This window comes from Geotrypetes seraphini, chromosome 15 (genome assembly GCF_902459505.1).
Source record: "Geotrypetes seraphini chromosome 15, aGeoSer1.1, whole genome shotgun sequence".
In the NCBI taxonomy this organism is placed as follows: Eukaryota; Metazoa; Chordata; class Amphibia; order Gymnophiona; family Dermophiidae; genus Geotrypetes; species Geotrypetes seraphini.
This window is the reverse complement of record NC_047098.1, coordinates 40,275,554-40,302,736: the sequence shown is the minus strand read 5'-3', so window position 1 is coordinate 40,302,736 and position 27,183 is coordinate 40,275,554. Positions and strand designations below refer to the sequence as shown.

General features: G+C 46.1%; 2 protein-coding genes across 3 annotated transcripts in view; one reads left to right on the top strand and one right to left on the bottom strand.

Annotated features, from left to right (window-relative positions):
- Positions 1-21,765, bottom strand: part of GLOD4 (glyoxalase domain containing 4) — a 36,933-nt gene extending 15,168 nt beyond the window's left edge. Inside the window, exons 1-8 of one of the 2 annotated variants that reach the window (XM_033921905.1) lie at positions 21,610-21,764; positions 18,180-18,297; positions 17,364-17,413; positions 16,434-16,554; positions 15,903-16,047; positions 15,089-15,225; positions 13,231-13,317; positions 425-538 (exon numbers count right to left, since the gene is read on the bottom strand). In XM_033921905.1, the coding sequence (XP_033777796.1) occupies positions 425-538; positions 13,231-13,317; positions 15,089-15,225; positions 15,903-16,047; positions 16,434-16,554; positions 17,364-17,413; positions 18,180-18,269 (744 nt within the window). In that variant the 5' untranslated portion in view covers positions 18,270-18,297; positions 21,610-21,764. Of the gene's footprint in view, positions 1-424; positions 539-13,230; positions 13,318-15,088; positions 15,226-15,902; positions 16,048-16,433; positions 16,555-17,363; positions 17,414-18,179; positions 18,298-21,609 lie in introns of both variants that reach the window. The other variant, XM_033921906.1, reaches the window with a different exon arrangement.
- A 7-nt stretch (positions 21,766-21,772) lies between these two features.
- Positions 21,773-26,522, top strand: MRM3 (mitochondrial rRNA methyltransferase 3). The gene is made up of 4 exons (XM_033921904.1): positions 21,773-22,163; positions 24,328-24,572; positions 24,941-25,108; positions 25,333-26,522. The coding sequence occupies exons 1-4, from the start codon at positions 21,847-21,849 to the stop codon at positions 25,890-25,892; spliced, it is 1,290 nt and encodes a 429-aa protein (XP_033777795.1). The 5' UTR covers positions 21,773-21,846; the 3' UTR covers positions 25,893-26,522.
- The last annotated feature ends 661 nt before the right edge of the window (positions 26,523-27,183 follow it).

Here is a 27,183-nt window from a genome sequence, read left to right as displayed (position 1 = left end):
GGATTTGCAAAACCCGGCAGTTTGTCTGGGTTTTGGAAGTCCCCGAGCTCGGGGTCATGTCTGGAGGGCTTCTGCACATGTATGGATGTCAACGCGATGACATCACACACACATGACATTATCGCGTAGACATATGCACAGAGGCCCTCCAGATGCGACTCCAAGGGCAGTTCATATGGGGGCGGGGCCAGGTGTCCTCTTTTTTTTTTTTTAAGAGGAAATCTGGCAACCCTATGCATGAGCCAATCGGATCCCATTCCCTATGTCACCTGATTGCCCTCAGGGAAAAGCAAGGAATCCACTTATAAAGTAACATTCATGTTCCAGTTTTAGGGTGTAGTATTGTTTAATTACTTGTTATGAACACATTTTGGTGAGAAGAGGTATCAGCAAAAATATTTAGAGTATTTTGGAGTAGACTCACGGGGTCAGCCAGAATCACAACTTGCACGGTTGCCTTCCCAGGGGTATCCAGACTCACTAGAGGGGTTAAAATCTTCTGGTTCTGCTGTTTCATCAGCGCTTCAATGCCTGGCAGCTTAAAAAGGGACAAAAACAGAGGTTGTGTACAGTGTAGCCTGCTGGTGTGAAGCCCCATTTTGCAAAGGCTGTTTAGACAGGAACTGAGATGTCCAAGTCAGGAGGTTCACAGTTTCCAAAGCATATATATATATACTAGTCTTTAAGCCCGTTACATTAACGGGTGCTAGAAAGCAGCCCCCTTTCCCTCTCCCCCTCCAGTTCCTCCCTGTCTCTCCGTAGCCCCCCTTCTGTCTTCCCCCCTAAGCAAAATGATCTGCCTCCCAGCACACCCCTCCCCCCCGAAGCAGCTCCCTTTCCCTCTACCCTGCCAATTCCTCCCTGACTGTCTCTCCGTGGCCCCCCATTTTTTCTCCCCCCCAAGCAAAGCTATCTACCTCCCAGCACACCCCTCCCCCAAAGCAGACCCCTTTCCCTCTGGCCCTCCAGTTCCTCCCCGACTGTGTCTCCGTGGCCCCCCCTTCTGTCTCCCCCCCAAGCAAAGCTGTCTGCCTCCAAGCACACCCTTCCCCCAAAGCAGGCCCCTTTCCCTCTCCCGCTCCAGTTCCTCCCTGTCTCTCTGTGGTCCCCCTTCTGTCTCCCCCCCAAGCAAAGCTGTCTGCCTCCAAGCACAGCCCTTCCCCAAAGCAGGCCCCTTTCCCTCTCCAGCTCCAGTTCCTCCCTGTCTCTCCGTGGCCCCCCTTCTGTCTCCCCCCCAAGCAAAGCTGTGTGCCTCCAAGCACACCCTTACCCCAAAGCAGGCCCCTTTCCCTCTTCCTTCTTCCCAGTTCCTCCCTGTCTCTTCGTGGCCCACGCAATTTTCTCTTCTCGCGGTCTGGCCAGCTCCCCTAGTCCCTTGCCACCGCCGCCACCCCCTTCCTTTCCCGCGGTCGACAAACCTCTTGCCTCCAGCAGCCGCTGCAGCACTGTAAACACGTTGCTTCGCGGCCTCTACTGCCCCGATTTGCTCTTCCATGTCCCTGATGACGTCATCAGAGAAACGGAAGAGCAAATGAAGGCAGTAGAGGCCGCGAAGCAGCGTGTTTACAGTGCTGCGGCGGCTGCTGGAGGCAAGAGTTTTGTCGACCGCGGGTAGGGAAGGGAAGGGGGTGGCGGCGGTGGCAAAGGACTAAGGTAGCCGGCCAGACCGCGAGAAGGGTAGGCTGAGAGGAACCCGGGACCGTGGCAGAGGCTCGTTGCACAGTGTAAATACAGTTGCTCAGTGTGAGGCTTCCTTCGCTCTTCCGGGTCTGCATTCCGACTCCTCAACGCGCCAGCCTGAGCCGGCATAGGCGGTTGAGGGTGGAAGGTTGTGGTCAGAGTTGCTAGGCTGCAGCGGATGTGTGAGTTGCGAGTGTGGGGCCTGCAGCGGCGCGAGGTGGAGACGGAGAGCAGGCTGTGGTGACGTTGTAGGCGCGCATGCGCACTCGTATTTTCCCGACGGACCAGGGAACACGTTTTTTTTAGTGCGCATGCGCGGCCTATCATTTTATTATATTAGATATATATATATATATATATATACACACACACACACATATATATATATGTGTAATTATGTGAAATCAGTACTCCCACTTTGCGGGTATTTCCTGGCATCCTTATATAATATATATATATATATATATATATATGGAAATATATATAAGGATGCCAGGAAATACCCGCAAAGTAGGAGCACTGATTTCACATAATTACACATCCAAAAGTAGAATGACATCACATGGGGCTGTAAATTGTATAGGCACTCGTTAATTCACGTGTACGTGCCAGTTTCACTACGTACTGCTGTTCAGATGTGGAACAGTCTTCTGTTAGAAATAAGAATCTTAGATTTATATTTTATGTAAAGTTTTAAAGACCAACTTTTTTGAAAAACGTTACTCTTGGATTTACAAGTTGATTTTAACTTTTTGTGTAATTATTTTCTCTTGTAATCTGCTCTGAATCTGAATTGAAAAGCAGCAGAATATAAGATTACTGATTAGATTAAGTATCAGATTTCTCAAGGCTGCATGGACGAGGTGCTACCCAAAAGTTTGGGGAATTGTTAAAAAATAAAAATTGCTTACCGAAACTCCTAGTTTCCACCGTCTCCTTCCAAGTTGTCCCCTTGAGAGTAACGTTTTTCAAAAAAGATGCAGCGTTTTCCCCATGAGTCCATGCATCTATGGAAGTCATCTTGGGTGAGTGCCTTAAGGACCTCCTGTGATTCTGCCTGGATCTCTTCAATCGTGTTAAAACGGCGCCCTTTCAGTCGTAATGTCATTTTGGGGAATAGGAAAAAATCACAGGGGGCAAAGTCAGGCAAATAGGGAGGGCGCTGTTGTAAAAGCAGCCGTAAATGGAGCAAATAGTTTTTTAATAATAATAACTTTATTCTTATATACCGCCAACAATCTTGCGACTTCTAGGCGGTTTATGGCATATTATAATTTAAATTGTAAAATTGCAAAACCAACAAAAAAATAAATTTGAGAATTATTCATTTAAAGTTCTTTAGGCTATGTATGGGTAATTGTAACAACGGTGAAACTAAAGTAGCTAGAATAGAATACGATGGATGTGCTTGTTTTTGAGTGCAAATTAACTGAAACGCAACTTTTTTTCGATTTAATTTCTGTCAGAGCTGAAAATCCAAGTTCGCAAAGATAAGAAGATCCAAACAATAACAAAGCCTTGACTGTTTTGTTGCTCAACTACTGCATAAAAAATAAAATTTATTGCTGTTAGTTTTCAAGGATCAATCACATCAAGGGAGAGTGTGGCGCAGTGGTTAAAGCTACAGCTTCGGCACCCTGAGGTTGTGGGTTCAAACCCACGCTGCTCCTTGTGACCCTGGGCAAGTCACTTAATACCCCCATTACCCCAGGTACATCAGATAGATTGTGAGCCCACTAGGACAGACAGGGAAAAATGCTCGAATACCTGAATAAATTCATGTAAACCGTCCTGAACTCCCTGGGAAGAACAGTATAGAAAATTGAACAAATGGTGCTTGTCTGGGCAGTTGTATTCTTACGTACACAAACGCTCATAATTATATCTTGGCATCCCAAGTCCTCTAAATTTTCTTCACACTTCTACCTCTAACCCTCTGTTGTAGTTCGTTTCTATTTCTCCTATGGTAAACCGCGTCGAGCTCTACGAACATGGAGATGATGCGGTATACAAACCTAAGGATTAGATTAGATTAGAATGTTGACAGACTCTTGCGTACACAACGTGTATGTCATTTTTCTAGTGTATACTTACGAAGGGAATTTTTAAAAATAAAGTAAAATTCTGGAATCTCTCATGGCACAACTGGAATCTCTTTGGGGCACACCACTGTTCTGTGGCACACAGTTTGAGAAACACTGGTCTAGATAGAAAAAGGGATGTCCTAGCCTGACTATTCATAGAAACATAGAATAAGACGGCAGAAGAGGGCCATCGGCCCAACAAGTCTTCCCACTTGAGAACCCTCCCTCTCTGGTGTACCCATCCTTTATGCATAACTCTGTAGCACCCCCACCTGTTTGTCCCATCGACTTTTGAAGTCGAGCACGCTACTAGCCTCGACCACATGGCGTGGAAGTTTATTCCATTGACCAATCACCCGTTCGGTGAAGAAGTATTTCCTGGTGTCACCAAGAAATCTCCCCCCCCTAAGTTTTAATGGATGCCCTCTTGTTGCCGTGGGGCCCGTAAGAAAAAGTAATTCTTCCTCCACTTCAATGTGACCCGTAATGTATTTGAATGTTTCTATCATATCCCCTCTTTCTCTGTGCTCCTCGAGAGAATATAGGTGCAGTCTGGTTAGATGTTCTTCATATGTGATGTCTTTAAGTCCTGAGATCATCCTAGTGGCCATTCTCTGGATCGACTCCATTCTCTTCACATCTTTTTGATAATGTGGCCTCCAAAACTGGACACAGTACTCCAGGTGAGGTCTCACCATGGATCTGTATAACGGTAGTCTTACTGAATGTGGAGCAATGTGGCTGCAGCAAATACACAAGTACTCTGTAGACATCTAACAGGAACATGTCCAAAAAAAAAAAAGCATCAGCATCAGTTAGGATGCTGAAAAGGGACTGCACGCTGTGATTTTGCAATCTATGCCTATAAATGTCAGCGCTTACCCATGTAAACACTGAAGTTTACAAAACTGGATGCCCAAGGGAAGAGGTTTAAAGAACAGAGCTAGAAAAATCGCAGTCAGCCCATTCTGAGGTGGTTTCCAGTATCAGAGATGCACACACATCACACTCCCAACTATCAGGCCTCCAAACCCCAAATCCTAACAAGCAGTAGCTGCCACTTACACATGACTCCGAGCAGATGTCAATGCTGATTTCTAGATTTTATGGAACAGACATTTATTTCCTTTGTAAACGAGGAAACACACATTTTTTAGACCCACCCAGAACACATCCCACTGTTACTAGCTGCACTATTTATACATGTAATCCTGCTATTTACATGTGCAAATGCCATACAAGCTTTTTAAAATGACAGCTAGTGGTGTAGTGGGAGGGGGAGGGGAAGAGAACCATCCCACATACCGGTGCCTCTCCTCCCCCACATACCTCTTGAAATATTTGCTGGTGTGAGCAACATCTTCTACTTGCATCGACCTCGGCACCCTTCTGACATCATTTCCTAGTCACAAGACGGGACGTCAGAAGGGCGCCGAGGCCAGCGCAAGCAGCAAGTGGAAGATGCTGCTCACACCGACAAACGTTTCAAGAGGTACGCGAGGGGTGGGATAGCACACAGTGCGCTGATGTGGGACGCCAACTTCCCTTGCTACGCCACTGATAACAGCCAAAATCTTTTAACAGGCATCTTTTAGAAACAGTCACAATAGGAAACAGAAAAACCTAATCTTCAGGCAGCATTACCACCTTCTTGCCCCTTATTTATAGAATATTAATGCTTAACGCGTGAATGTACCCTTAAATATGAAGTGTCCCAGGATACTCAACGCTGTTCTTTAATATCACAAAGCACTTAGCGTCTATATGCAAGTGGAGGGATACGGGCAAATTTAATATTTTACATACATCCCTCCAAATTCTACAAATGGTACTCAAAATTGCAAGTGCTGATTTGGGCACGCAGTTTAATTAATGAGCCAATTAGCACCACCAATTGGGCACTAAGAACCAATGGCAACAATTTGGATTTACGCACGCATCTTGCTAGCCGCTATTCTATAAAGATGCGCATGTACATTTTTTAGAGTTCAACTGGAAAAGGGGTGTGGTCATGGGAAGGGCATTCGCTACAGATGTGTGCAGCATGATGAAATAGCACAGTTACTTACCGTAACAGGTGTTATCCAGGGACAGCAGGCATATATTCTCACATGTGGGTGACGTCATCTACGGAGCCCCGATGCGGAAGCATTTTCAAGCAAACTTGATTGAAGATTTAAGTTTGCTCTGCTGCTCCACGCATGCGTGCCTTCCTGCTTCACTAGGGGGCGAATCCCCTCGTGGTCTCCAGTTCACTTAACTAGCAAAGAAGCCAACCTCGGGGAGGTGGGTGGGTTGTGAGAATATATGCCTGCTGTCCCTGGATAACACCTGTTACGGTAAGTAACTGTGCTTTATCCCAGGACAAGCAGGCATGATATTCTCACATGTGGGTGACCTCCAAGCTAACTGAAAAGGGATGGAGGGAAGTTGGCAATTTAAGCAAATAGATTTCGCAATACCGATTGGCCGAACCGGCCATCGCTTCTGGACAGTGAGTCCAGACAGTAGTGGGAGGTGAAGGTATGAACCGAAGACCACGTGGCAGCCTTGCAGATTTCCTCAATAGGTGTGGACCTGAGGAATGCTACGGAGGCTGCCATCGCTCGGACCTTGTGTCCCGTTACTCGACCATGCAGCGCGAGACCAGCCTGAGCATAGCAAAAGGAGATGCAATCAGCCAACCAGTTGGACAAGGTGCGCTTGGAAACTGGGTGACCTAACCGGTTTGGGTCGAAAGACAAAAACAATTGTGGGACTTTCCGGTGTGGTTGAGTGCGTTGGAGGTAAAAGGCCAACGCTCTCTTGCAGTCAAGAGTGTGGAGCGCCACCTCTCCGGGGTGAGAGTGGGGCTTGGGAAAAAACACAGGTAAGACAATGGACTGATTGAGATGAAAATCAGACACTACTTTAGGCAGGAACTTTGGGTGAGTGCGGAGTACCACCTTGTCATGATGGAATACAGTGAAGGGTGGGTCCGCTACCAGAGCTTGTAGTTCACTAACCCGCCGGGCGGAAGTGAGCGCGAGCAGGAAAATCACCTTCCAAGTGAGGAATTTTGGATGGCATTTGTCTAGGGGCTCAAATGGAGGTTTCATTAGTTGAGCCAGAACCACGTTAAGGTCCCAAACCACCGGAGGAGGTTTGAGAGGAGGGTGGACATTCAGAAGACCCTTCATGAAGCGAGAGACTAAGGAATGGAGCGAGAGGGCTTTCCCTTCCAGGGGCTGATGAAAGGCCGCGATCGCACTGAGGTGTACTCGAATGGAGTTGGTCTTTAGGCCAGAATGAGATAATTGAAGTAAATAGTCCAGGACCAGAGGGATGGGGACCGACACCGGGTCCTGGCTGTGAGAGGAGCACCAGGCTGAGAATCTGGTCCACTTTTGGGAGTAGCAGGTTCTCGTCGAGGTCTTTCTAGAGGCCTCCAGTATCTCCTTGACTGACTGGGACACAGGGAGAGAAGTCAGGGGGAAAGAAACCAAGCATTCAGATGAAGAGATTGAAGATTGGGATGTAACAGCGAACCCTGACCCTGTGATAGTAGAGAGGGAAACCGAGGCAGAGGTAGTGGATCTCTGACGCTGAGTTGGAGCAGAAGGGAAAACCAAGACTGGCATGGCCAGCGAGGAGCAATCAGGATCAGGGTGGCTTGCACCGTTTTTAGGTGGACCAGCGTCCGCAGGATCAGGGGAAACGGCGGAAACGCGTACAGAAACCTTCCCTCCCAGTCGAGGAGGAAGGCGTCAGCCTCGAGCCGGTCCGGGGAGTACATCCGGGAGCAGAAGAGAGGCAGCTTGTGGTTGTGGGGGGATGCGAACAGATCTATTTGAGGCGTCCCCCACTGTTCGAACACCCGTCGTAGGGTCTGAGTGTGTAGTGACCACTCGTGTGGCTGGAGGAGGCGGCTGAGTCTGTCCGCCAGACAGTTTTATTCTCCTTGTATGTACACAGCTCGAAGGAAGGTGTTGTTGGAGATTGCCCATTTCCAGAGGCGCAGGGCTTCCCGACAAAGGGACCAAGACCCTGTCCCCCCCCTATTTGTTTACGTAGTACATCGCTACCTGGTTGTCGGTTCGGATGAGAACCACCCAGTCGTGGAGCAGATGTTGAAAAGCTACAGCTGCGAGATAGATGGCCCGAAGCTCTAGCACGTTGATGTGGCAGCGACGGTCCTCTGCTGACCACATCCCTTGAGTGCATAGGCCGTCCAGATGGGCTCCCCAAGCGTACTCCGACGAGTCCGTGGTGAGTACCTTGCTGTGGGGTGGGGCGAGGAAGAGCAAACCTTTGGAAAGATTTGAAGAGTCGGCCCACCAGCGGAGCGATCGTTGCAATGAAGGAGTCACTGTCACGGGACGGTCGATCGGGTCCCGGTCTTGACGCCATTGAGCGGCCAGGGTCCATTGAGGGATTCTCAGATGGAGGCGGGCGAAGGGTGTGACATGGACGGTGGAGGCCATGTGGCCCAGGAGAGTCATCATCTGTCGAGCTGATACCGAGGTCAGCAGGGAGATCCTTCGACTCAGACTTACTAACGCCTCTAGGCGCGGAGGGGGGAGGAAGGAACGGAGGCGAACCGTGTCCAGCGTGGCCCCGATGAACTGTAGGGACTGCGAGGGGCGTAGTTGGGATTTTGGGAAGTTTATTTCGAACCCCAGACTCTGTAGGTAGATAATAGTCTGTTGGGTCGCTGAGATAACCCCTTCCCTGGATGGGGCTTTGATCAGCCAGTCGTCCAGGTAGGGGAATACCTGAAGGCCCTGGGAGCGTAAGGTAGCAGCGACCACCACGAGGCACTTGGTGAAGACTCGAGGTGACGATGCTAGGCCGAAGGGGAGGACACGGTATTGTAGGTGCCAGTCCCCTACCTGAAAACGCAAGAACTTGCGGTGGGCGGGGTGCACCGGGACATGTGTGTAAGCCTCCTTCAGATCGAGGGAGCAGAGCCAGTCGCCCTCGTCGATCAGGGGGTAGAGGGTCGTTAGGGAAAGCATCCGAAATTTTTCCCGTACCAGAAATTTGTTGAGGCGTCTCAAGTCTAGTATTGGGCGTAGGTCTCCCGTTTTTTTCGGTACCAGGAAGTAACGGGAGTAGAAGCCTTTCCCCCGTTGATCGGGGGGAACCTCCTCCACTGCTCTCAGGCGAAGCAGGTCTCGAGCTTCGGAGAGGAGCAGGGGTAGCTGCGTCCGGTTGGGAGGGCAATTCCTTGGAGGGTTGTCTGGAGGAATGGCCCGAAAGTTGAGAGAGTATCCTGATGAGATCACGCCAAGGACCCATGCGTCCGACGTGACTTGTTCCCAGCGAGGGTAAAAGACTTTGAGGCGACCCCCGATGGGAAAGAGGCCTGGGACTATGGCGGAGGGGGCCCGCCCCCTTCCGCGTATCCGTCAAAAGGACGGGGATGGTTTGGTAGTCGCAGGCGGTTGGGACTTGGGTAGAGCCCGATGGTGGGCCTGCGGGCGCCTGGGTGGAGGCCGCGAGAAGGCAGGAGTGGATTTTTGTGGATATCGGTGCGGAGGGGCCCTGAACGGCCTGGACGCGGTCGGTTTAGGCTTTTGCCGGACGAGGGAGGCGAATGAGCGTTCGTGTTCGGAGAGGCGTTTTGTAGCCGCCTCGATAGTGTCATCGAACAGTTCTTTTCCCACGCAGGGGAGGTTAGCCAACCGGTCCTGCAAGTTGGGGTCCATGTCGACCAGGCGCAGCCAAGCTAGTCGGCGCATGGCGATAGCAAAGGCTGCCTCTCTGGAGGAGAGTTCGAAGCCATTGTAGGCCGCGTGGAATAGATGGAGGCACAGGTTGGAGAGGGACTCTAAAAGCAGGCCAAACGCTCCTTGCCGGGAGGCCGGTAGGTCAGTTTCAAAGGCTCTCAATAGTCCAATGAGGTGTTTGAGGTTGGATGTGAAGGTGAAAGTGTAGCTTTGCACCCTAGAGGCCATCATTGCATTTTGATATAGTCTCCTGCCGAACTTGTCCAGGGTTCGGCCTTCTCGGCCTGGGGGGGACCGCAGCTGAGACCCGGGATGGCCTTTTTCAAGGAGGATTCTACTAGCAGCGACTGGTGGGAGAGCTGTGGTTGTTCGAATCCCGGGTAGGGTACTGTGCGGTACTTGGCCTCCATTTTGGAGGGTACGGCTGTGACCATGTAGGGGGTCTCCAGGTTCCTGAAGAAGGTCTGTTGGAGTACCGGGTTAGGTGGTAAGCGAAGGGACTCTCTGGGCAGTGATGGCATATCCAGCTCCGCTAGGTACTCCTTAGAGTATCTGGAGTCGGACTGGAGGTCTAAGTCCAAAGCGTGGCCCATGTCCTGGACAAAGCGAGTGAAGGATGGGCGGGATGTTCCCGGGGCCCCGTGCGGGGTCGGTGAACGAGACCTCCGTCGGGTGGAGAAGGATGGGGAGGCTTCCCTCGAGTATCGAGGTTCCTGCTCCGATCCACGCTCCGAGACCGGGGAAGCACTGTGAGAGTGTTCCGGGGTCGTCAATCTTCGGCGTCTCGAGGAGCCCCTCGGAGACGATGCCGGGGTTCGGGGTACCAATCGATGTCGAATCGGTGACCTCGACCCGGACTCCCTTGGAGAATACCTGCAACCTCGGTTCGGGGTCCCGATCCGAGGGGGAGTTCGAAGGATGCACGGGTTGGAGAGTGATAACTCAACCACCCTTAGTGGTCCCGTACGAGGTGTAGGAGAACGGCCTCATAGAGTTGGTGAACCTCGGGCCTTCTTGGAGGTACGGCGGTTCGAGGTTTCTGTCGTTTTAGCACGACGTTTTGCCCCGCGGCGGTCTGCGGAGGGAGAGCGTCTCGGGCGCCTCGGCGAGGAGTCCGAGGAGGATGGGATGCGGCGAAGCTTGCGCACTTTTCCCCGAGGTTGCTCGATGCGAGGCTCAGGCTGGTCTGGCACCTGCGGGGTCGAGGTCGAGGCCGATTGTAACTGGCCCATTGCAGCGGACAGCTCCGACGAGATCATCGCTCGGAGTAGGTCCTGGAAGACGGGCACGGATAGCATCGAAGGCATGTCCACTGCCTCGGTGCACTCCATCGGGGGCAACCTCGTATCAGAGTATTTCCGTGTGGTGGAGGCACGGCCCGAAGGCTTGGAGGGCTTAGCCGGGGCTGTAAGCATGGGGCTTCCGCCATGCATCGACGGTGTCCCCGAGGCTGGCTTCTTCGATGTTACGGAACCTGAAGAAGGAAGAGGGGACTTACCCGGGGCCGAGGCTTTCTGCTTTCCCGAGGGCTTCGGATTCGGGTCGATGCCGAGGTATTCGGGGCCGAGGTCAAGGCCGGGGCCGACCTCGAGGCCGAGGTAGAGGGTTGGTCCGGGGCGAAAAGGTCCGCCATGCGGGCTTTTCTTCGATGGAGGGCCCGGTTCTGGAAAGTAGCGCACTGGGGGCAGGAGTCGGTTGGATGAGCCGCCCCCAGGCAGAGTATGCACCGGCGATGCGGGTCTGTGATGGAAAGAAGCCGCTCACACCGGGTGCACTTTTTAAAGCCGGTCAAAGGCCAGGACATAGAATCGAAAGTAGCCGCGGCTCGAGTAGCCACGCGGCCACGGGGACCCGGAAGCCTCCGGGTCGTCAAAAACGAAGCAGGAATCAAGTTGAAAGTAAAGAATTCGCGCACAGCGACTTAATCGAGAAAAAAACAAGAAAAAATTGCGGTGCTAGAAGGCAGTTGGGGCAGAGCCTGAAAAACACGACTTCTAGGCTCAGCGGAAAATTTTGAACTGGAGACCACGAGGGGATGCGCCCCCTAGTGGAGCAGGAAGGCACGCATGCGTGGAGCAGCAGAGCAAACTTAAATCTTCAATCAAGTTTGCTTGAAAATGCTTCCGCATCGGGGCTCCGTAGATGACGTCACCCACATGTGAGAATATCATGCCTGCTTGTCCTGGGATAATCTGGGGATCCACGCCTAACTTGTGAGAATTTACACCAGGTTTCAGTCGGCGTGAATCCTGGCGCTTAAGGCTGCTGACACTCAACGCTAATCTATAAACAGCGCCCAGCTCCGAGTACAGTTTATAGAAAAGCTCTAGGCACTCTTTTTTTTGGCGCTATTTACCCAATCTAGTCCGTAACTTAGAGAATACTGGTGTAAGTGGGGGCACTTCAATGGGGGTGCGTTGATGCCAACGTATGCTAATCTTCTATAAGAATGCTCGCATGCACAAGTGTTCTTACAGAACAGGCTCACGGCCTGCGTAAGTGGGCCCTAAATTGCGATGCCCAGTTATAAATTTGCTCCTTTATGCCTTTGCCAACACAGAATCATCACTGCAACATTTCTTTTTCTCAGCGGGGCACTCTCTGCACAAAGAGAAACCAATACTTTATCTGTTTTCAACTGTGCCAACTGTTGGGCTACTAAATAAACAGTGTGAAACAGATCCTATCCTGGCTTAGACAGATAACTTATTTAGCAGTACTATTTAAAGAGATACAACTTAAACCTGACAGTCAGTCACTTTAAAATCCTGACCCAGGAACACCTCCCAACCCCCACTTGTTCTTCCTACAGAACTTTTACCATCAAGATGTTCAATCAAAAATGATGTTGCAGCTGGCCCAATTTATACCATTAATGCTAAAATTATTCCCATAAATCATTCTGAATATCAAAATCAAAATGCTAAAGTCCATCTTGCCTATGTTTTTCAGAAAATCTTCAATTCCCTTCACATGTAGGATGCCACAAAATAATTCAGATTTTTCTTTAATACAAAAACCCCCCAAGCATTCCATTATTACATAATGATCCATGCAGTTCTGTGCATTCACACTAAAGATGGCACTATTTAACTCAGTTTCATTAATGGTTGGGAGTTATACAACACAAGTCTCCAATACTTCACCCAACCTCCACAATATCCAACATCCCTCTCTACAAAATTACAAGTTTGTTCCACATGCTCTCATATATTTCAAATCTGGCAAAATGTGGCCTCAGGTACACCTCCTCCACCCTTAGTAATGTTCAATAGAGGTAGGGATACCGGTGTTTTTATTCCTCATTGGCCCACATTCTTTTATTGCAGTTATTTAGGTAAACTTTTTAAAAAACTTTTTAATCCACCATAATCTTTTTAGAAGTTTCCTTGAGATTATTCTATTTAAACATATTCAAATAAATTGTATACTTAGCTTAGTATGCTACTGGGTTACATGATCCGACATGTTTTGCAACAATTTGCTTTATCAAGGATCCCCCAGAGCCATTATGTCCACCATCTTACTCAGAGTTTTTTGCAAGATTTTGCCAGATTTGAAATATATGAGAGCATGTGGAACAACTTGTAATTTTGTAGAGAGGGATGTTGGATACCATGCTGTTCTGTGGCATAAGTTAATACGCTTTCTAGGTTCAGGGTATGCTAGTCCCACGGTATGATTATTTTCTCTCTTCGGAGGAGAGGCGCCATAAATGCAGCAAGCAAGCTGAGACAAAGTAAAAGAAAGCATACCTCTTCTCTTGGACAGGAGAAGGCAATCCGTCCAAATGCTGTCCCATGATCAACAGCTTCTCCGATGTCCAGCAGCTCTAGCTTACACTGTCACAGTACAGACAGGCATAGCTCTGATTAAAAATGGAAAGATGTATATATGCAGCCCCAGTCCCACGTCTGTCACAAATGGGCAACATTATTCTATAAGGGCTTCCTATCCACAGAAGAGGGTCACTGAACCCTCAATTGCAAACAGACAGGTAAACCCTCTGTGGACAGGGAAATAACTGCTGTGCCTGAAAGTAACTCACTTTGAGTTAAATCCCAATAGTTCAGGAGACGTATGTTTATTTATTTATTAATCAGCATTTATTTACCAACTTTTTGAAGGAATTCACTCAAGGCGGTGTATAGCAAGATTAAGTCAAACATAAGCAATAGAAATTCAATAGTTATTCAAAGAACAATACAATATGGCATAATATACTACATAACACTATACCTACAGAATTAATGTCAATGACAAACTTCCCTTATGAAAAATGATGAATTAGAGAAATACCTTATTTTTTGCTCCATAAGACACACTTTTTTTCCACCCAAAAGTGGGTGGAAATTTCAGTGCATCTTATGAAGCGAAGGTACAAATTTTGTTTCCCTTCCCCCCGTACCATTGTAAAACCCGTCCGCCGCTGCACCACCTTTCTAAACCCGCCCGCTGCTGCCGCACCACCTTTTGTTTTAACCCCCCCTCCCGGTCCATCCATCCATCTGCCGGGGGAACGGTGGTCCAGCATCCAGCCTGCTTCTCATTTCTTTAAATTGTTGTAAAAGTGGCTAGTTGGCAATCTAAGATTACGATTTTGAGATATTGACTAATACTTTAGTTTCTTTAAATTGTTGTACTATCTTAAGTACAGTTAAAGTGTTGTCAGTATAGGGGGGATTGAAGAAACCTATGATAGCTCGCAAGAGGCAGTTCTGATACCGACAAGTTCTTATAATCAGACAGCCGCGAGCGCTTGAGGTTTTTGTATCCCCAGCAATTAAATTGTTTTAGTATAAGAGAAAAGAATAAGAAAATAGGAAAATAAGAAAAAAAGTTTAAAATTAAGAGAAAAGTATTTCTCTAATTCATCTTTTTCATAATATACTACATTACAATGTCAACACAATATGCAATAAAATATTTTAATAGCTAGCTAAGTATGGCAGAATAACAGGAGTAAAAAAATAATGGGGCTAATTTAAAAGAAAGTTACATGTGAGGTCAGAAAGATGCTTGAATATTATCTTAGCTAGCATAAGAGAGGATAAACATCCAGCTATAGTATGTGCAGCTGGTGTCACTCCTTGTGTGTGTATGACTAGTAAGTTAATTAGATATGCAGGGGATTTATTTATTTAAAAAATTTCTAACCTCACCTAGACCTATGTGGTTTACAAAAATACAAATGCAATCATCATGTAACCAACATACAAATAAGTAAACAAACATATCTGAAACATCTTCAATCAAGATCCCAAGTCAATCAAGAGACCACAAACAAAGTGGCCTTCAATAGTTTCTTAAAGTTTTGAATATCAGAAAGCAACCTCCGCTGTCCTGTTAGAGTATTCCCTAATAAAACACCTTCAACTGATACTTAAGCTGTATGGGATTCAGAAGTTGGGTTGTAACCTCCAGGTTCCTTTTCTAACCCTGAAGATGCTACGATAACTTCTCTCCCACTGAAATGATTTCTCAGTAACTTGGATACGAGCAGGGTGGGAAAACTCACATCATGACTTGCCACCCTTCACCTGAATCAAAGCTGCTTTGGATTTTCTCATCTCAAACGCCTATAAGAAAATATTTCCACATCAAATGACTAACCTGATCATCTGCAAAGCCCAGGACCGCTCTTTGCTTCTCTTTGTCCTTATCATAAATTTTCATTCCAATTAGGATTGACCAATAATTTAGGGCTTTCTCCAAGTCTGACACACCTAGTGTCACTTTTTGCACTGGATCTGAAAAATTACAATGAGGGAATGTGGGCAGACAGGAGGAATTAATGAGAGAAGACTCAAACAACTGTCCACTACAGAAACACTAGCTCTTGAAAATAAGGTTCACGGGCACCAATTTTCAAAGAAAGCACATTTGTGCAAAGTCGGAAAGTACTTTTTACCAGGAGACCTCATGTCAATTTCAAAAGGAAAAATGTATCTCTCAACTGACTTGGGAAAAAGTATGCAGATAAATCGGTGGTACCTGCAATTTGTGTAGGTATTTTTTACATGAATGCCTCCCCAGGACACAGTGACATTTACATGAGTATATGTTGGGCAATTTCCAAATACCCAATTTCTGTGTGAAAATCACTTAGCCTAAAATGGCTTTAAGAACATTTATTTTTGCAAAGCTACCAATGTGCCTCGTTCCTGCCCTACAACACTTCTGCTATTCCGACACTAGGACCCTATCATATAGCCCCGCAGCACTCCCTGCTATTCCAGTTTGCAGCGTTGTGTATGCAGAGCTTTGGACTCCTCTGGATGAAGCAGTCTTCTCGATGTCTTTTTGTAGCTGTGGAATAACCTGGGTTAGTCAGAGGAAATCCTAGGAGGGATGTTGTTTAGCACAAGCTTCCTTCACCAATGTGCAGTTCCACCACATGATGGATTTCCCAGAAGCTCAGCCTCACCTGTTTCTGGCTGCTTCTTGTTTTCCAAATAGAACTTATATCCTCCAGGGGCCATGGTCTCAAACACTCCGCTTTTAACTTCAGTGAGTGGCCAACCTTGTTCCCTGGCATTGCAAACAGCCTGGCTGGACTGGAGCACAAAACCCTGGTAGTGCCATGGAAAAAGAGCAAGCTATTAGCAAGAAGTGATATCTGGGCACTAAACTACGAATGCATCAGTATAGGACAATAAATGATACATTCACTCAGCAGATACAAATTCCATCAAGCTGGACGGGTACTTTTTCTAATGCTTCAGGGCTGCTCGCTTACAACTAGCTTAGGGAGCCATCATGCACGTCTGATTTCTTCACATGCAGCTTTCTTCAGAAACTCATCATTGTGCTTCCTGTATTTTTGCCCCGCATCCTTATCCATACCTGAATCTAGTACTAAAGGCATCAGAACAGGATGCAGCTCCCACACATCTGTTTTCCATTTTCCTTCATAAGTATTGCATCAAAAACCAACCAGCTATCCAGCATTACCTACCAAGAAATCATTGCCCAGACGATAGTCTCCAACTCCATAATTGTAGGTTAATTCTACTACAAAATGATGGTCCTCGGGCCCATATCCCACCATTGTCTTACTCCACTTCCCATCGTAAGGGCTGCAGGAGGGATACAAGGTAGAATACTGACACATTCATCAAGAGTCTACAGTACATACATGTCCCATCATAAAACGTACTGGAGCTAGGAGTCCTGTACCACTCAGGTTTCTATTATATAGGATACAGTCTATAGCAGTGGTATTCAACCCAGTCCTCAGGAACCACCTGGCCAGTCGGGTTTTCAGGATATTCACAATGAATATGGATGACAGAGACTTTGAAAACCCGACTGGTCAGGTGGTCCCTGAGGACTGGGTTGAATACCACTGATCTATGGTATCCCCACTCTGAAAATTGATCCAGGCTCCCTGCCCATCACTGTGTAAGAATCAGCCAGCTGACAAGGAGGGAATGCATCTCCTCAGCAGATGGCTCCTATCTTGCTGTGTACACCCAAAGCATTTGTACACTTCACTTTAGATTTTTTGATAACTTAATGTATGTGATTTTTTGTTTTATGATTTTTTTTGTCTAATGTTTTTTTATTTAAATTATGAGTGTTTATTTGTAACTCGCTCAGAATTGTAGGTGTAGCAAGTAAGAATTTTTTAAATAAATCATACTCAAAAAACAATCAGCCAGTTTGGTTTAAAGAAAATGCTAGAATTTCCTTAATTTCATACTTAACACAAATTGTCCCCAGTCAATTACAAATTATTCATTGGTAGAGTCAGTGATGTGCTCAAGGTCACATGGTGAGGGTTACATAAGACGGCTAAAGTTGGTCTTTGTGCTAAGCGCAGCCTGTCAGGACATAGAAGGCTCTCACGCCAGAAAGTAACAAGACTGTTCTTCCCTTATCTTACCCATTACAACTTGCTTTGCAGCCCTCCTGAAACTCTTCATGTCGCAGAATCTGTGAAAAGATGCAGGAAAGAAACTAGGGCATATATTTATAAAACAGTTCATATCATGTTACTCAGTGCAAAAGAAAAAAATAATCATTGTAGAAGATGCTTGCCAGTCCTATTTTCCATAGGACCACAAGACCGAGAATGCAATCCAAAAACTAAGGTCTCATAGTTCCCAGTACCAGGTCCAGTTCAGAATGTGCTATAAAGCAGAAAGACAAGTTCATTTTAAATCAATTCAGATATTTTATCACAACTGCTAAGAGGTTTAACGGGCGCAGAAGGCAGAATTGCCTAAATATTCTCTGCACCTTTAACTTGAGACGGAAGAGTTATAAGGATCATATGATACATTTGGATGTATGCAACCTGCATGATCGCAATTCATTTGAAGAAAAGGACAGTTGCTGTTCATTTTATAACCTACTTGGACGGGTGATGCACGTGAACTTTTTGCACTGACATTTATATATGGGGAGGGTCTTGGAATATGTGTTGTGTGAATGATTTGTGATATTGTATATTTATTTTTTTATAATATTGATATTTATTAAGAATGATATACATTGATATGATATAATAATAAAAGACATTTAATTAAGATAATTTATAGTTTCTTTGTTTGATGTTATATATGTATTCTTATGTGCTAAGCAATCAATTAATGCATGCCCCTTCTCCTACTTGTACGCTGGAAGGCATTCATGAACTGACAGTAATTGCTTGTTTCCTTCATGGTATTAAAAAGCCCACATGCAAGAATCACCTTACTTTCATTCCCAGCACATCCCTGAAGTACTTGGCAGTCTGAGTTCGGTCCCCAACTTTACAGACAAAATGAAGGGCTCTTCTGGTGGCCATGGTTTCAAGAGGCACCACGAGGAATCCCCTGGCAGATATAAATAGAGAGATAATATTAGGGCATCAGCATCAATGTAATACATCAGGTGAGAAACCATCTTATTTCTGAAAAATGGTTCCACAGGGGAGTAATATCATATAGAAACATAGAAATAGACGGCAGATAAGGGCCCACGGCCCATCTAGTCTGCCCACCTTAATGTCCCTCCCCTACCTTTGCCCTGTGAATAGATCCCATGTGCCGATCCCATTTGGCCTTAAAATCAGGCACGCTGCTGGCCTCAATCACCTGTAGTGGAAGACTATTCCAGCGATCAACCACTCTTTCAGTGAAAAAGAATTTCCTGGTGTCACCTCGTAGTTTCCCGCCCCTGATTTTCAACGGATGCCCTCTTGTTGTCGTGGGACCCTTAAAAAAGAAGATATCTTCCTCCGCCTCGATTCGGCCCGTAAGATACTTGAACGTCTCGATCATGTCCCCCCTCTCTCTGCGCTCCTCGAGCGAGTATAGCTGTAATTTGTCAAGCCGTTTTTCGTATGGTAGATCCTTGAGTTCCGAGACCATCCGGGTGGCCATTCTTTGCACCGACTCCAGTCTCAGCACATCCTTGCGATAATGCGGCCTCCAGAATTGCACACAGTATTCCAGGTGGGGCCTCACCATGGATCTATACAATGGCATAATGACTTCCGCCTTACGACTGACGAAACCCCTTCGTATGCAGCCCATGATTTGTCTTGCCTTGGACGAAGCCTGCTCCACTTGATTGGCAGACTTCATGTCCTCACTGACGATTACCCCCAAGTCTCGTTCTGCTACCGTTTTTGCTAGGATCTCGCCATTAAGGGTATAAGACTTGCATGGATTCTGGCTGCCCAGGTGCATAACTTTGCATTTTTTGGCATTGAAGTTGAGTTGCCATGTCCTAGACCATCGCTCCAGTAGGAGTAGGTCGTGCATCATGTTGTCGGGCACTGAATCTTCGTCTGTTGTGCATTTGCCCACTACATTACTCAGTTTGGCGTCATCGGCGAATAATGTTATTTTACCTAGAAAGCCCTTCTGCCAAGTCTCTTATAAAGATGTTGAATAGGATTGGGCCAAGACTGAGCCCTGTGGTACTCCACTAATCACCTCCGTCATTTCGGAGGGGGTGCCGTTCACCACCACCCTTTGGAGCCTACCTCCAAGCCAGCTCCCAACCCATTTCGTCAATGTGTTACCTAATCCTATAGAACTCATCTTGCTCAGTAACCTGCGGTGTGGTACGCTATCGAATGCTTTGCTAAAGTCCAGGTACACGATGTCCAGGGACTCCCCAATATCCAGCTTCCCCGTTACCCAGTCAAAGAATATCTGAATCTTTGAGTCCTAGAGAGCCAACATTTTCCTACATCTTTCTTACATTTTGCTAGTTTTGTGATCCTTGCAAGGATTACAAAATTAATAAATGGGGATACGCTATTTCAAAAGTAGTCTCACTTATCTTGTTTTGATATGGATGTGGGAACACAAAGCCAAGCTGAAAACATTCACCAGAATATGCAGGAAACCGTAAGGAGTAAATTACACTCGCTGCATTGTCCAAATCAGTGTGTCGCTAACTTTTTTGAGCCGGGGAACACTAAACCTAGTGTCCCTGGCTCGAGACACCTGGAAGTGCGTTGGCATCGGTGTGATGATGTCATGCACACTGCTGTCAGTGCATACGCAAAGGCCCTTCAAATGGGCCTTGCGCAGAAAGACCAGCGCTGGTGAGAAGACTGGCAGAAAGACTGCGCTGGAGAGAAGGGCCACGCAGAAAGACCCCCGCTGGAGAGAAGGGCCGGCAGAGAGATGAGGTGCCGGCGGTGGGAGATTGCTTACAGGATGTACCTCTCTTTGCGAGAGGCACATCCTGTAAGCAATCTCCTGCTGCCGGTACCTCTTCTCTTTGCGAGAGGCACGTCCTGTAGACAGCCATCCAGTGCCGGCACCTCTCCTCTTCCCCAGTGTACCGCGGCACACCAGAAATCTCAGGAGGCACACAGTTTGCAATACACTGGCCTAAATATATGCTAAAAGTGTTCAGCAACTGGTGTGACTCACTGTGTATGATGAGAACTTGCATGGGGAGACACTGAAGGAGTCTGAGACTGGTTTTCCGGAGTCTTGAACTAAGTTTTCTCCTTAATAAATGCAGAATTATGTTTAATTGCAGACCTAACTTATCTCATGCTCTAGCCTGCCTGCACTGGGTGTTGCAACTTGAGTGTTTTAGCTTCTTATGGTTATCTCAGCATACACAGTATTGTATTCCGCCCTCCTGGACATGTAACAGAGAGACTGCAGGGACCTGCTTAGGACCAATGATTGTTAAGAAAAGTAACACATGAGAAGTTTTTTCTAGCATTCAGTTGTTTAGCCAGAAAAATGTATAAATATCATTGTAACTTCCTGGTTTTGGGACTTCTGAAGCTGCCAGCTTGGGGGCTCAGGAATCCGCATATGCTGAATAAAATATACCTGTCACCTTCTTCAAGTCTCTAAGTTTTGTGGCTGACCAAGTGACCTTTCAACATTACACAATGAGTCAGCCAGTGGAGTCTCAGCAGCAAAATACAGCAAGGTCAGCAGGACCTCATGGGCAAACAGTGCCCATGCACAGGGTGGTACTGGAGAGAGACCAGTGCATCGCTCCCTAAAATTCCCCCTTCCTCCTGCACCCACTTCTCCATTCTTAACCTATACTTAAGTTGCTGTATAGTCTTTCTACTGTCCAAATGTATTCCACTGTGAATGTTCACTTGTAACCCATTCTGAGCTACTGGGAGGACGGGGATAGAACTCAAATTAAATAAATAAATAAACAAAAATAAATAAATTGTATCCCAGCTCGACAACTGCAATTCCTTATATGTCAACTAAACTCTATAATAGTAACATAGTAGATGACGGCAGATAAAGACCCGAATGGTCCATCCAGTCTGCCCAACTTGATTCAATTTAAAAATTTGTTGCGTTGGTTTTGTGTTGGTTTTTTTTTTTCTTAGCTATTTCTGGGCAAGAATCCAAAGCAAAAACGCTGCTGCAAAATTGGTTTTCAGTCAAAAGAAGATTAGGTACTTCACCTCGATAATTTTCTTTTTGGAAGAAGAACATACCAGTCCTAATGATATGTAATTATCCCATACTCGCGAGTTGATTGCAGGTTGAGATTTACTGTATATTCTTCAGCTCTGCCTCCTTCTCCAGTGCTATAGAGCCCCCTTCAGTTAGTACCAAAGTAATCGAACAGCAAGCACTAAAACATAAAAATAGGAAGGGGAGAATAACATTTCTGTTCTGCCACAAACTTACCTGAAACCCAGCAGCAGCCACAAAATCCTGGCGCAACAGGATTAAGAAAGGGAGGGAACACAAAAGTAGTCAATCAGAAGCCTGCCGCCAGCAGCCAATGAGCGACGGGCTCTAAGGTCAAGCTGCTAGTCTCGCGTGACCTTCATTAACTAACGGCGATTGTATGTCACGTTTTCTAGGGTGCCACACACAACATGGTAGCTAGTCTCGTCGACTGACGTCATTGTCCGCGACCGCATGGGATCGGCTCCTGACGTCAGAGCTCGTTGCCGAAAGAACATGGCGGCGCCGTGGTTGTGTTTTCCTGCAGCTGGGTTCTTCGGAAGAGGAACCCGAGTCGTGACTGTGACTGTAAAGCGGTCTGTGAGGGCTCTGCGGAGACGCCCTGTCCAGGTGCTACTCCCTGAGGAGGAGGTGGTCAAGCAGCCGGAGCCCAGCGGCACCAAGTGGCGCGTCTATAGTCCCAGGACCTCGGCTGTTGGGGAAGAGCAGGCCGGCCTTCTTCCACAGGGTTTGCGCTATGATAAAGCTGTGCCCGGAGATCGGAGGCTGGCGTAAGAAAAGCTTTATTAACAAAAACACTTTCACCAAACAAAATGCACTATGTCAATTGATGTATTCGTGAACAGCACAATGCAGGCCAGATAGCAAACTACAAACGGAGGAAAAAGCCTCAGACAAGGGCCCTCCCACCACCACAATGGTGGAATAACGGTGGTTAGGCCTTCACTTCATTGGCAAAAAACCTCCTTAATATGAAATGAGCACTGCACTGTGTTGTACTTAAATTGGTAGAAGATATTAGAGATAGATGAAAAAACGTAACAAACGAATCAAAACAGAAGAAAACTTTGGGGGCTATTTACATAAGAAAAGCTTTATACATTTTTCTTTGGAGGGCTGAATAGAGGTTGGCGGAATAAAACAGCACGTGAGGCTATAGGATCCTACCCTGAGGAGTTTATAATTTAGGAGGCCCACAGTCGGGATGGGATGGTAGTAAAGAGGGCATAAAAAGAAGACGTATGCTTAGGTAGCTGGGTTAAAACATTAGTTACTTTCAAATAGTGATGCTAGTTAGTCCAGCATTAGTATTCATAAATCCTCACCTCTAAATCTGGTTACTTTCAAATAAGTAACGTTGCAGTATACATAACGTGACCATTAATTTTTTCATCAAAACGGGACAGCTATTAATTTTTAGTCCCGCCCCCAATTTATTCTAGTCATTTTTCATTATTAATTCATAATGGTAACCATTAAAAAACCCCCACAAAACACACTGTATTCAGAAAAAGTGTTAATTATCATTTATATTCTGTTTTTTTTCAAAGATGTCAAGGCAGATAACTTTATAATATGCAATGTCACCTCAGTAACTAAAAATAGACAAATATAGTGCAAAATAGAGACAGCAGATATAAATTCTCAAAAATGACACATATTGATCACTTAATTGAAAATAAAATCATTTTTCCTACCTTTGTTGTCTGGTGATTTCATGAGTCTCTGGTTGCACTTCCAGTTCTGACTGCATCCAATTTTTCTTATCCAACATTTGTTTCACAATCCAGCCCCATCCCCTTTGAGTCCAGGTTTTCCCTCTTTTCCCTTTGTTACCCTCCCTAGATCCAGTGTCAGTTCTTCTTTGTACCTACCACCACCTTTATTTTGGGTCTCCCTCTCCTCTGTTATGATTTTCCATCTCTCTGTTCTTCCTCAGGGTCTCTCCCACTCTGTCTGCACCTCCCATAGTCCAGCATCTGCCTCCTGTCTGTCCCCTTTGGCCCAGGCCTTTCTCTCTCTTGTCTTTCTTCTGCTTACAACCCCCTCCCCCCTTTCTCTGCCTCTCTCTCTCCTTCCTGTGTCCCCCCCCTCACTGCCTTCCATCCTTTGTCCCACCCCCAAAGCCAGCCAGCCTGCCTCCAGCGTGGATGCCTGGCCTACTGCCGATTCTTCTGCTTACAACACCTCTTCCCCCCCCCGGTCCGCTTCCCAGCCGCCAAAACTGTAAGAAAGGAAGGTTCAGGCGCCGGCCCACAAGTCTTCCGCTGACACCAATTCTGACGTCGGAGAGAAGGTCCAGGCAAGCCAATTGCTGCCTGGGTGTCCTGGAACTTCCTCTCCAACGTCAGAATTGACAGCGGGGAGAAGGCTTGTGGGCCGGCACCTGGCCCTTCCTGCAGTTGCAGCAGTGGTAGGCGGGGAAGCAGGAAGAGAGCCCAGGCTCCTTGATCACCTGTCCCATTGTCCCCATACACGGGACATTTTGACATCCCAAAGCTGTGCGTGGGAAAAATGGGACATATGGTCACATTAAATATACAGTGAGTAGATGAAATCGGGCAAAATCTAAACGTCAAACAGGATGTGCCGCAGTTACTGAGTAATGTGGCTGCAACCCCCACTCACATCCTCGGTGCTCACTTTAAAATCTGAAAAATGCCAATGTCTGGATTGTTCTGCATGTTTTACATATCAAAGTGTTTTTTTTAGTTCATGGCTCTTTAAGCAGCAACTCCAGTTTGGCTAGATGAATTGTTTGTATTTTAGATTTTGCATCTATGAATAGAAACCTATGGTACTTTATGTGTCTAAGTGCTTTAAAATGAGCCCGTGTCACTGATGGTTTTAAAATATGAAACTGAAATCTGGAATTAATACAATTAATGCATTTTTCAAAAATGTACTTATGGTCACTATTTTTTTTTTTTAAAGCAAAGTGGTTACAATTGCAAAGTCACGAAAGTTTCGGGATCAGCATGGAAAGATCCTGCTGGAAGGTAGGCGGTTGATATGTGATGCCCTGGAATCAGGAGCCATGTTGCAAACTTTGTTCTTCAATACTGTGGATCGGCTGAATGAGCTACCAACAGCAAAGCTAAAGGGAGTGAATCTTATCAAAGTGAAATTTGAAGACATACAACTCTGGTCTGATCTTGTAACACCTCAAGGAATAATAGGTAAGGTAAAGCCCATTTGCCACTGAAAGCAAAAGTATTTAACTGTTTTTCAGGTTTTAGCTTAGGGCTCCTTTTACAAAGGTGCGTTAGGGCCTTAACGCGCGGAATAGCGCACGCTAGCTGCTACCGCCTCCTTTTAAGCAGGCGGAAGTTTTTCAGCTAGTGTGCGCTAATCTTGTGCGAGTGTTAAAAACAGGAGCCCTTAGTGTTAGGAGCTTGTTGCAAAGATAGTGTAAATTATTTTGCTAGTGGGAGATATTACTTTGTAGAAAGAGAATTGGGAAAAAATACATACATTAATGCAGTCTTTTTTTTTTTTTCTTCAAGTTTATCTAAATGTCTTAGCCTTAACTTACTTGTTTCCACAGGAATCTTTTCCAGACCTGACCACACTAAGATAAATTACCCAGTAGTTCAACAGAAAAACTCTCTGCCATTGTCGCTCATCTGTGACAATATCCGTGACCCTGGCAACCTAGGAACTATTCTGAGATCAGCAGCTGGGACAGGCTGCAATAAAGTCCTGCTTACCAAGGGTAGGCCAATGTCGCTTGTTTTACACACACTGTCTCATCCTCCTCCCCCCCCCCCCCTTTTCTCTGTAGTTTCATTAGTGAGCCAGCAATGTTTCCACTGGGATATAGGCAGGTGACAGCTGTTCTGCACTTGGGCTTCAGTGCTGGAGGACAATACAAGTACAAATGTGAGTAGGATTTATAAATAAGTGTGGATGATATACTTTTTTTTCTCTCATTCCTAGGTTGTGTTGATGCATGGGAGCCAAAAGTGCTCCGTGCTGGGATGGGAGCTCACTTCCGCATACCAGTCATCAGCAATCTTGGTTGGGAAGTTATTCCAAATTACCTCTCGACTAGCACTAGGGTCTGTGTGGCTGATAACTGCAGCTTGTATGTGCCACAAACAGCAGAACATGTATCATCAAAAGCCAGTGACTATGGCTGGGTCTCTAGTCATCTAGAGAAAAAGGGTAAAATGCAGTTCCTGTCTGATTCTTCCAGTGATGAAGAGGAAGAGAGCGATGCTGCAGAAACTGAGTGGTCACATAAAGTTTCATTTCCAGAACTGTCGCTGCAGACTTATTATGAAAACTGGGCACAACCTCCAGTTGCTATTGTCATAGGAGGAGAAACACATGGCTTGAGCATGGAGTCCCTTCAGCTAGCTGAAAGTAGTGGCGGGACAAGACTTTTGATTCCTGTTGTACAAGGTGTTGACAGCTTAAATTCAGCCATAGCAGCAAGTATCCTGTTATTTGAAGGAAGAAGACAATTGCAGCAGAAACATGAAATAAGGCCGTAACAGAAGTTGCTATTATCCAAGCATTAGTTGTAGGGTCTAGGATGGTGAGAACAGGGCAGAAATTCAAACAGTAGCAAATGTCAAATTTAGGATTTTTGTTTAAATTGCTACTTTCCTGTGGTTCTTAGTGCCATGAGCCTTACATCTCAGCTAGACCAGAAGGCTTGTATTTACTTTTTCCCTATGTTCTGTTCCCTCCCTCCTCATCCATTAACAGCTCTCTATTAATGAGTCTAAAGTTCCCCAATTATTAAAATATCATTCCTGGGCCTCTGCAACAGGCCAAGCCAGTTTGGGTTGTAGAGGACCCTTTAAGCATTTAAAGGGAGATAGCAAAATTTGAAAGGCCACAGGCCAGTAGATAAAGTAGAGGATAAACCTATTTTCTTATCACATGAAGCCTTGGAAACAAACTAAAAACAGCAAATCTAAAGCCCAGCTTGAGCTGCAACCTGTTATTTTGGAATTCTGTAGCATTCTGGTGCAACCTGCAATGGCTGTCTAGGTTGACAGGCAAGTTTTAAGCTGTCTTAAGTTAGTTTGAATTTCTGTAGCTTTTTATTTTTTCACATGAAAATATGGTGTTTGGACTGTTATTAAAATTGCTTGCGCTAAAGGAATTCATTAATACCTCTTTTTTTTTGTTTGTTTCTGGTGATTTTAGTCACACTTCTGCCTAGCTACCAGTTATGCTTCATTGCAGAGCCAGTCAAATGCCAAATGTGTCATACTGAGGTGAAAGGAGATGGAATTGGAACCAAGCACTAAAGGTCCCCTTTTAATTTAACTGCATTAAATACTAATACACTTAACACACACCCCTCCCCTTACAAAATCATAGTGTATATTTTAGTGCTAGCTGCGGATGTAACAGCTCTGATGCTCATGGAATTCCTATGAGTGATGGAGCTGTTACTGCCAAGGCTGGCGCTAAAAGCTGCACTACAACTTTGTAAAAAAAATAAAAAAAAAAGAGGGGGTTATTAATGTAGGATAAAAAGCTAATTGCATGCTAGCTCTTTTTTTGGTGGGATAGTATTATCCAGTTCAGGTAGTCACAGAACACGCTAATTGGTCATGTTGATTTAATGTGAGAGTACTTACTGCCCCGTGTTATTTTTGCAGGTCTCATATGCTAATTGAAAAATCATAGGATCTGCAACATTGGACAGTAAAAATGTACTATTTTAGGGCTGTGCTGGAAATGGCACCTGCCGTGTCCAGAATCATGTCTTGTCTTGTCTTTTTTTTTTTTTTTTTTTTTGTAACATAGGTGCCTTAAATAAAGGCC

Excerpts from the sequence above, each read along its gene's own strand:
- MRM3 (XM_033921904.1), top strand. The coding sequence starts at position 21,847 with ATGGGATCGGCTCCTGACGTCAGAGCTCGTTGCCGAAAGAACATGGCG. Across the intron at positions 24,573-24,940 it reads AACACCTCAAGGAATAATAG|GAATCTTTTCCAGACCTGAC; the intron begins GTAAGGTAAAGC and ends TTGTTTCCACAG. Across the intron at positions 25,109-25,332 it reads TAAAGTCCTGCTTACCAAGG|GTTGTGTTGATGCATGGGAG; the intron begins GTAGGCCAATGT and ends TCTCATTCCTAG.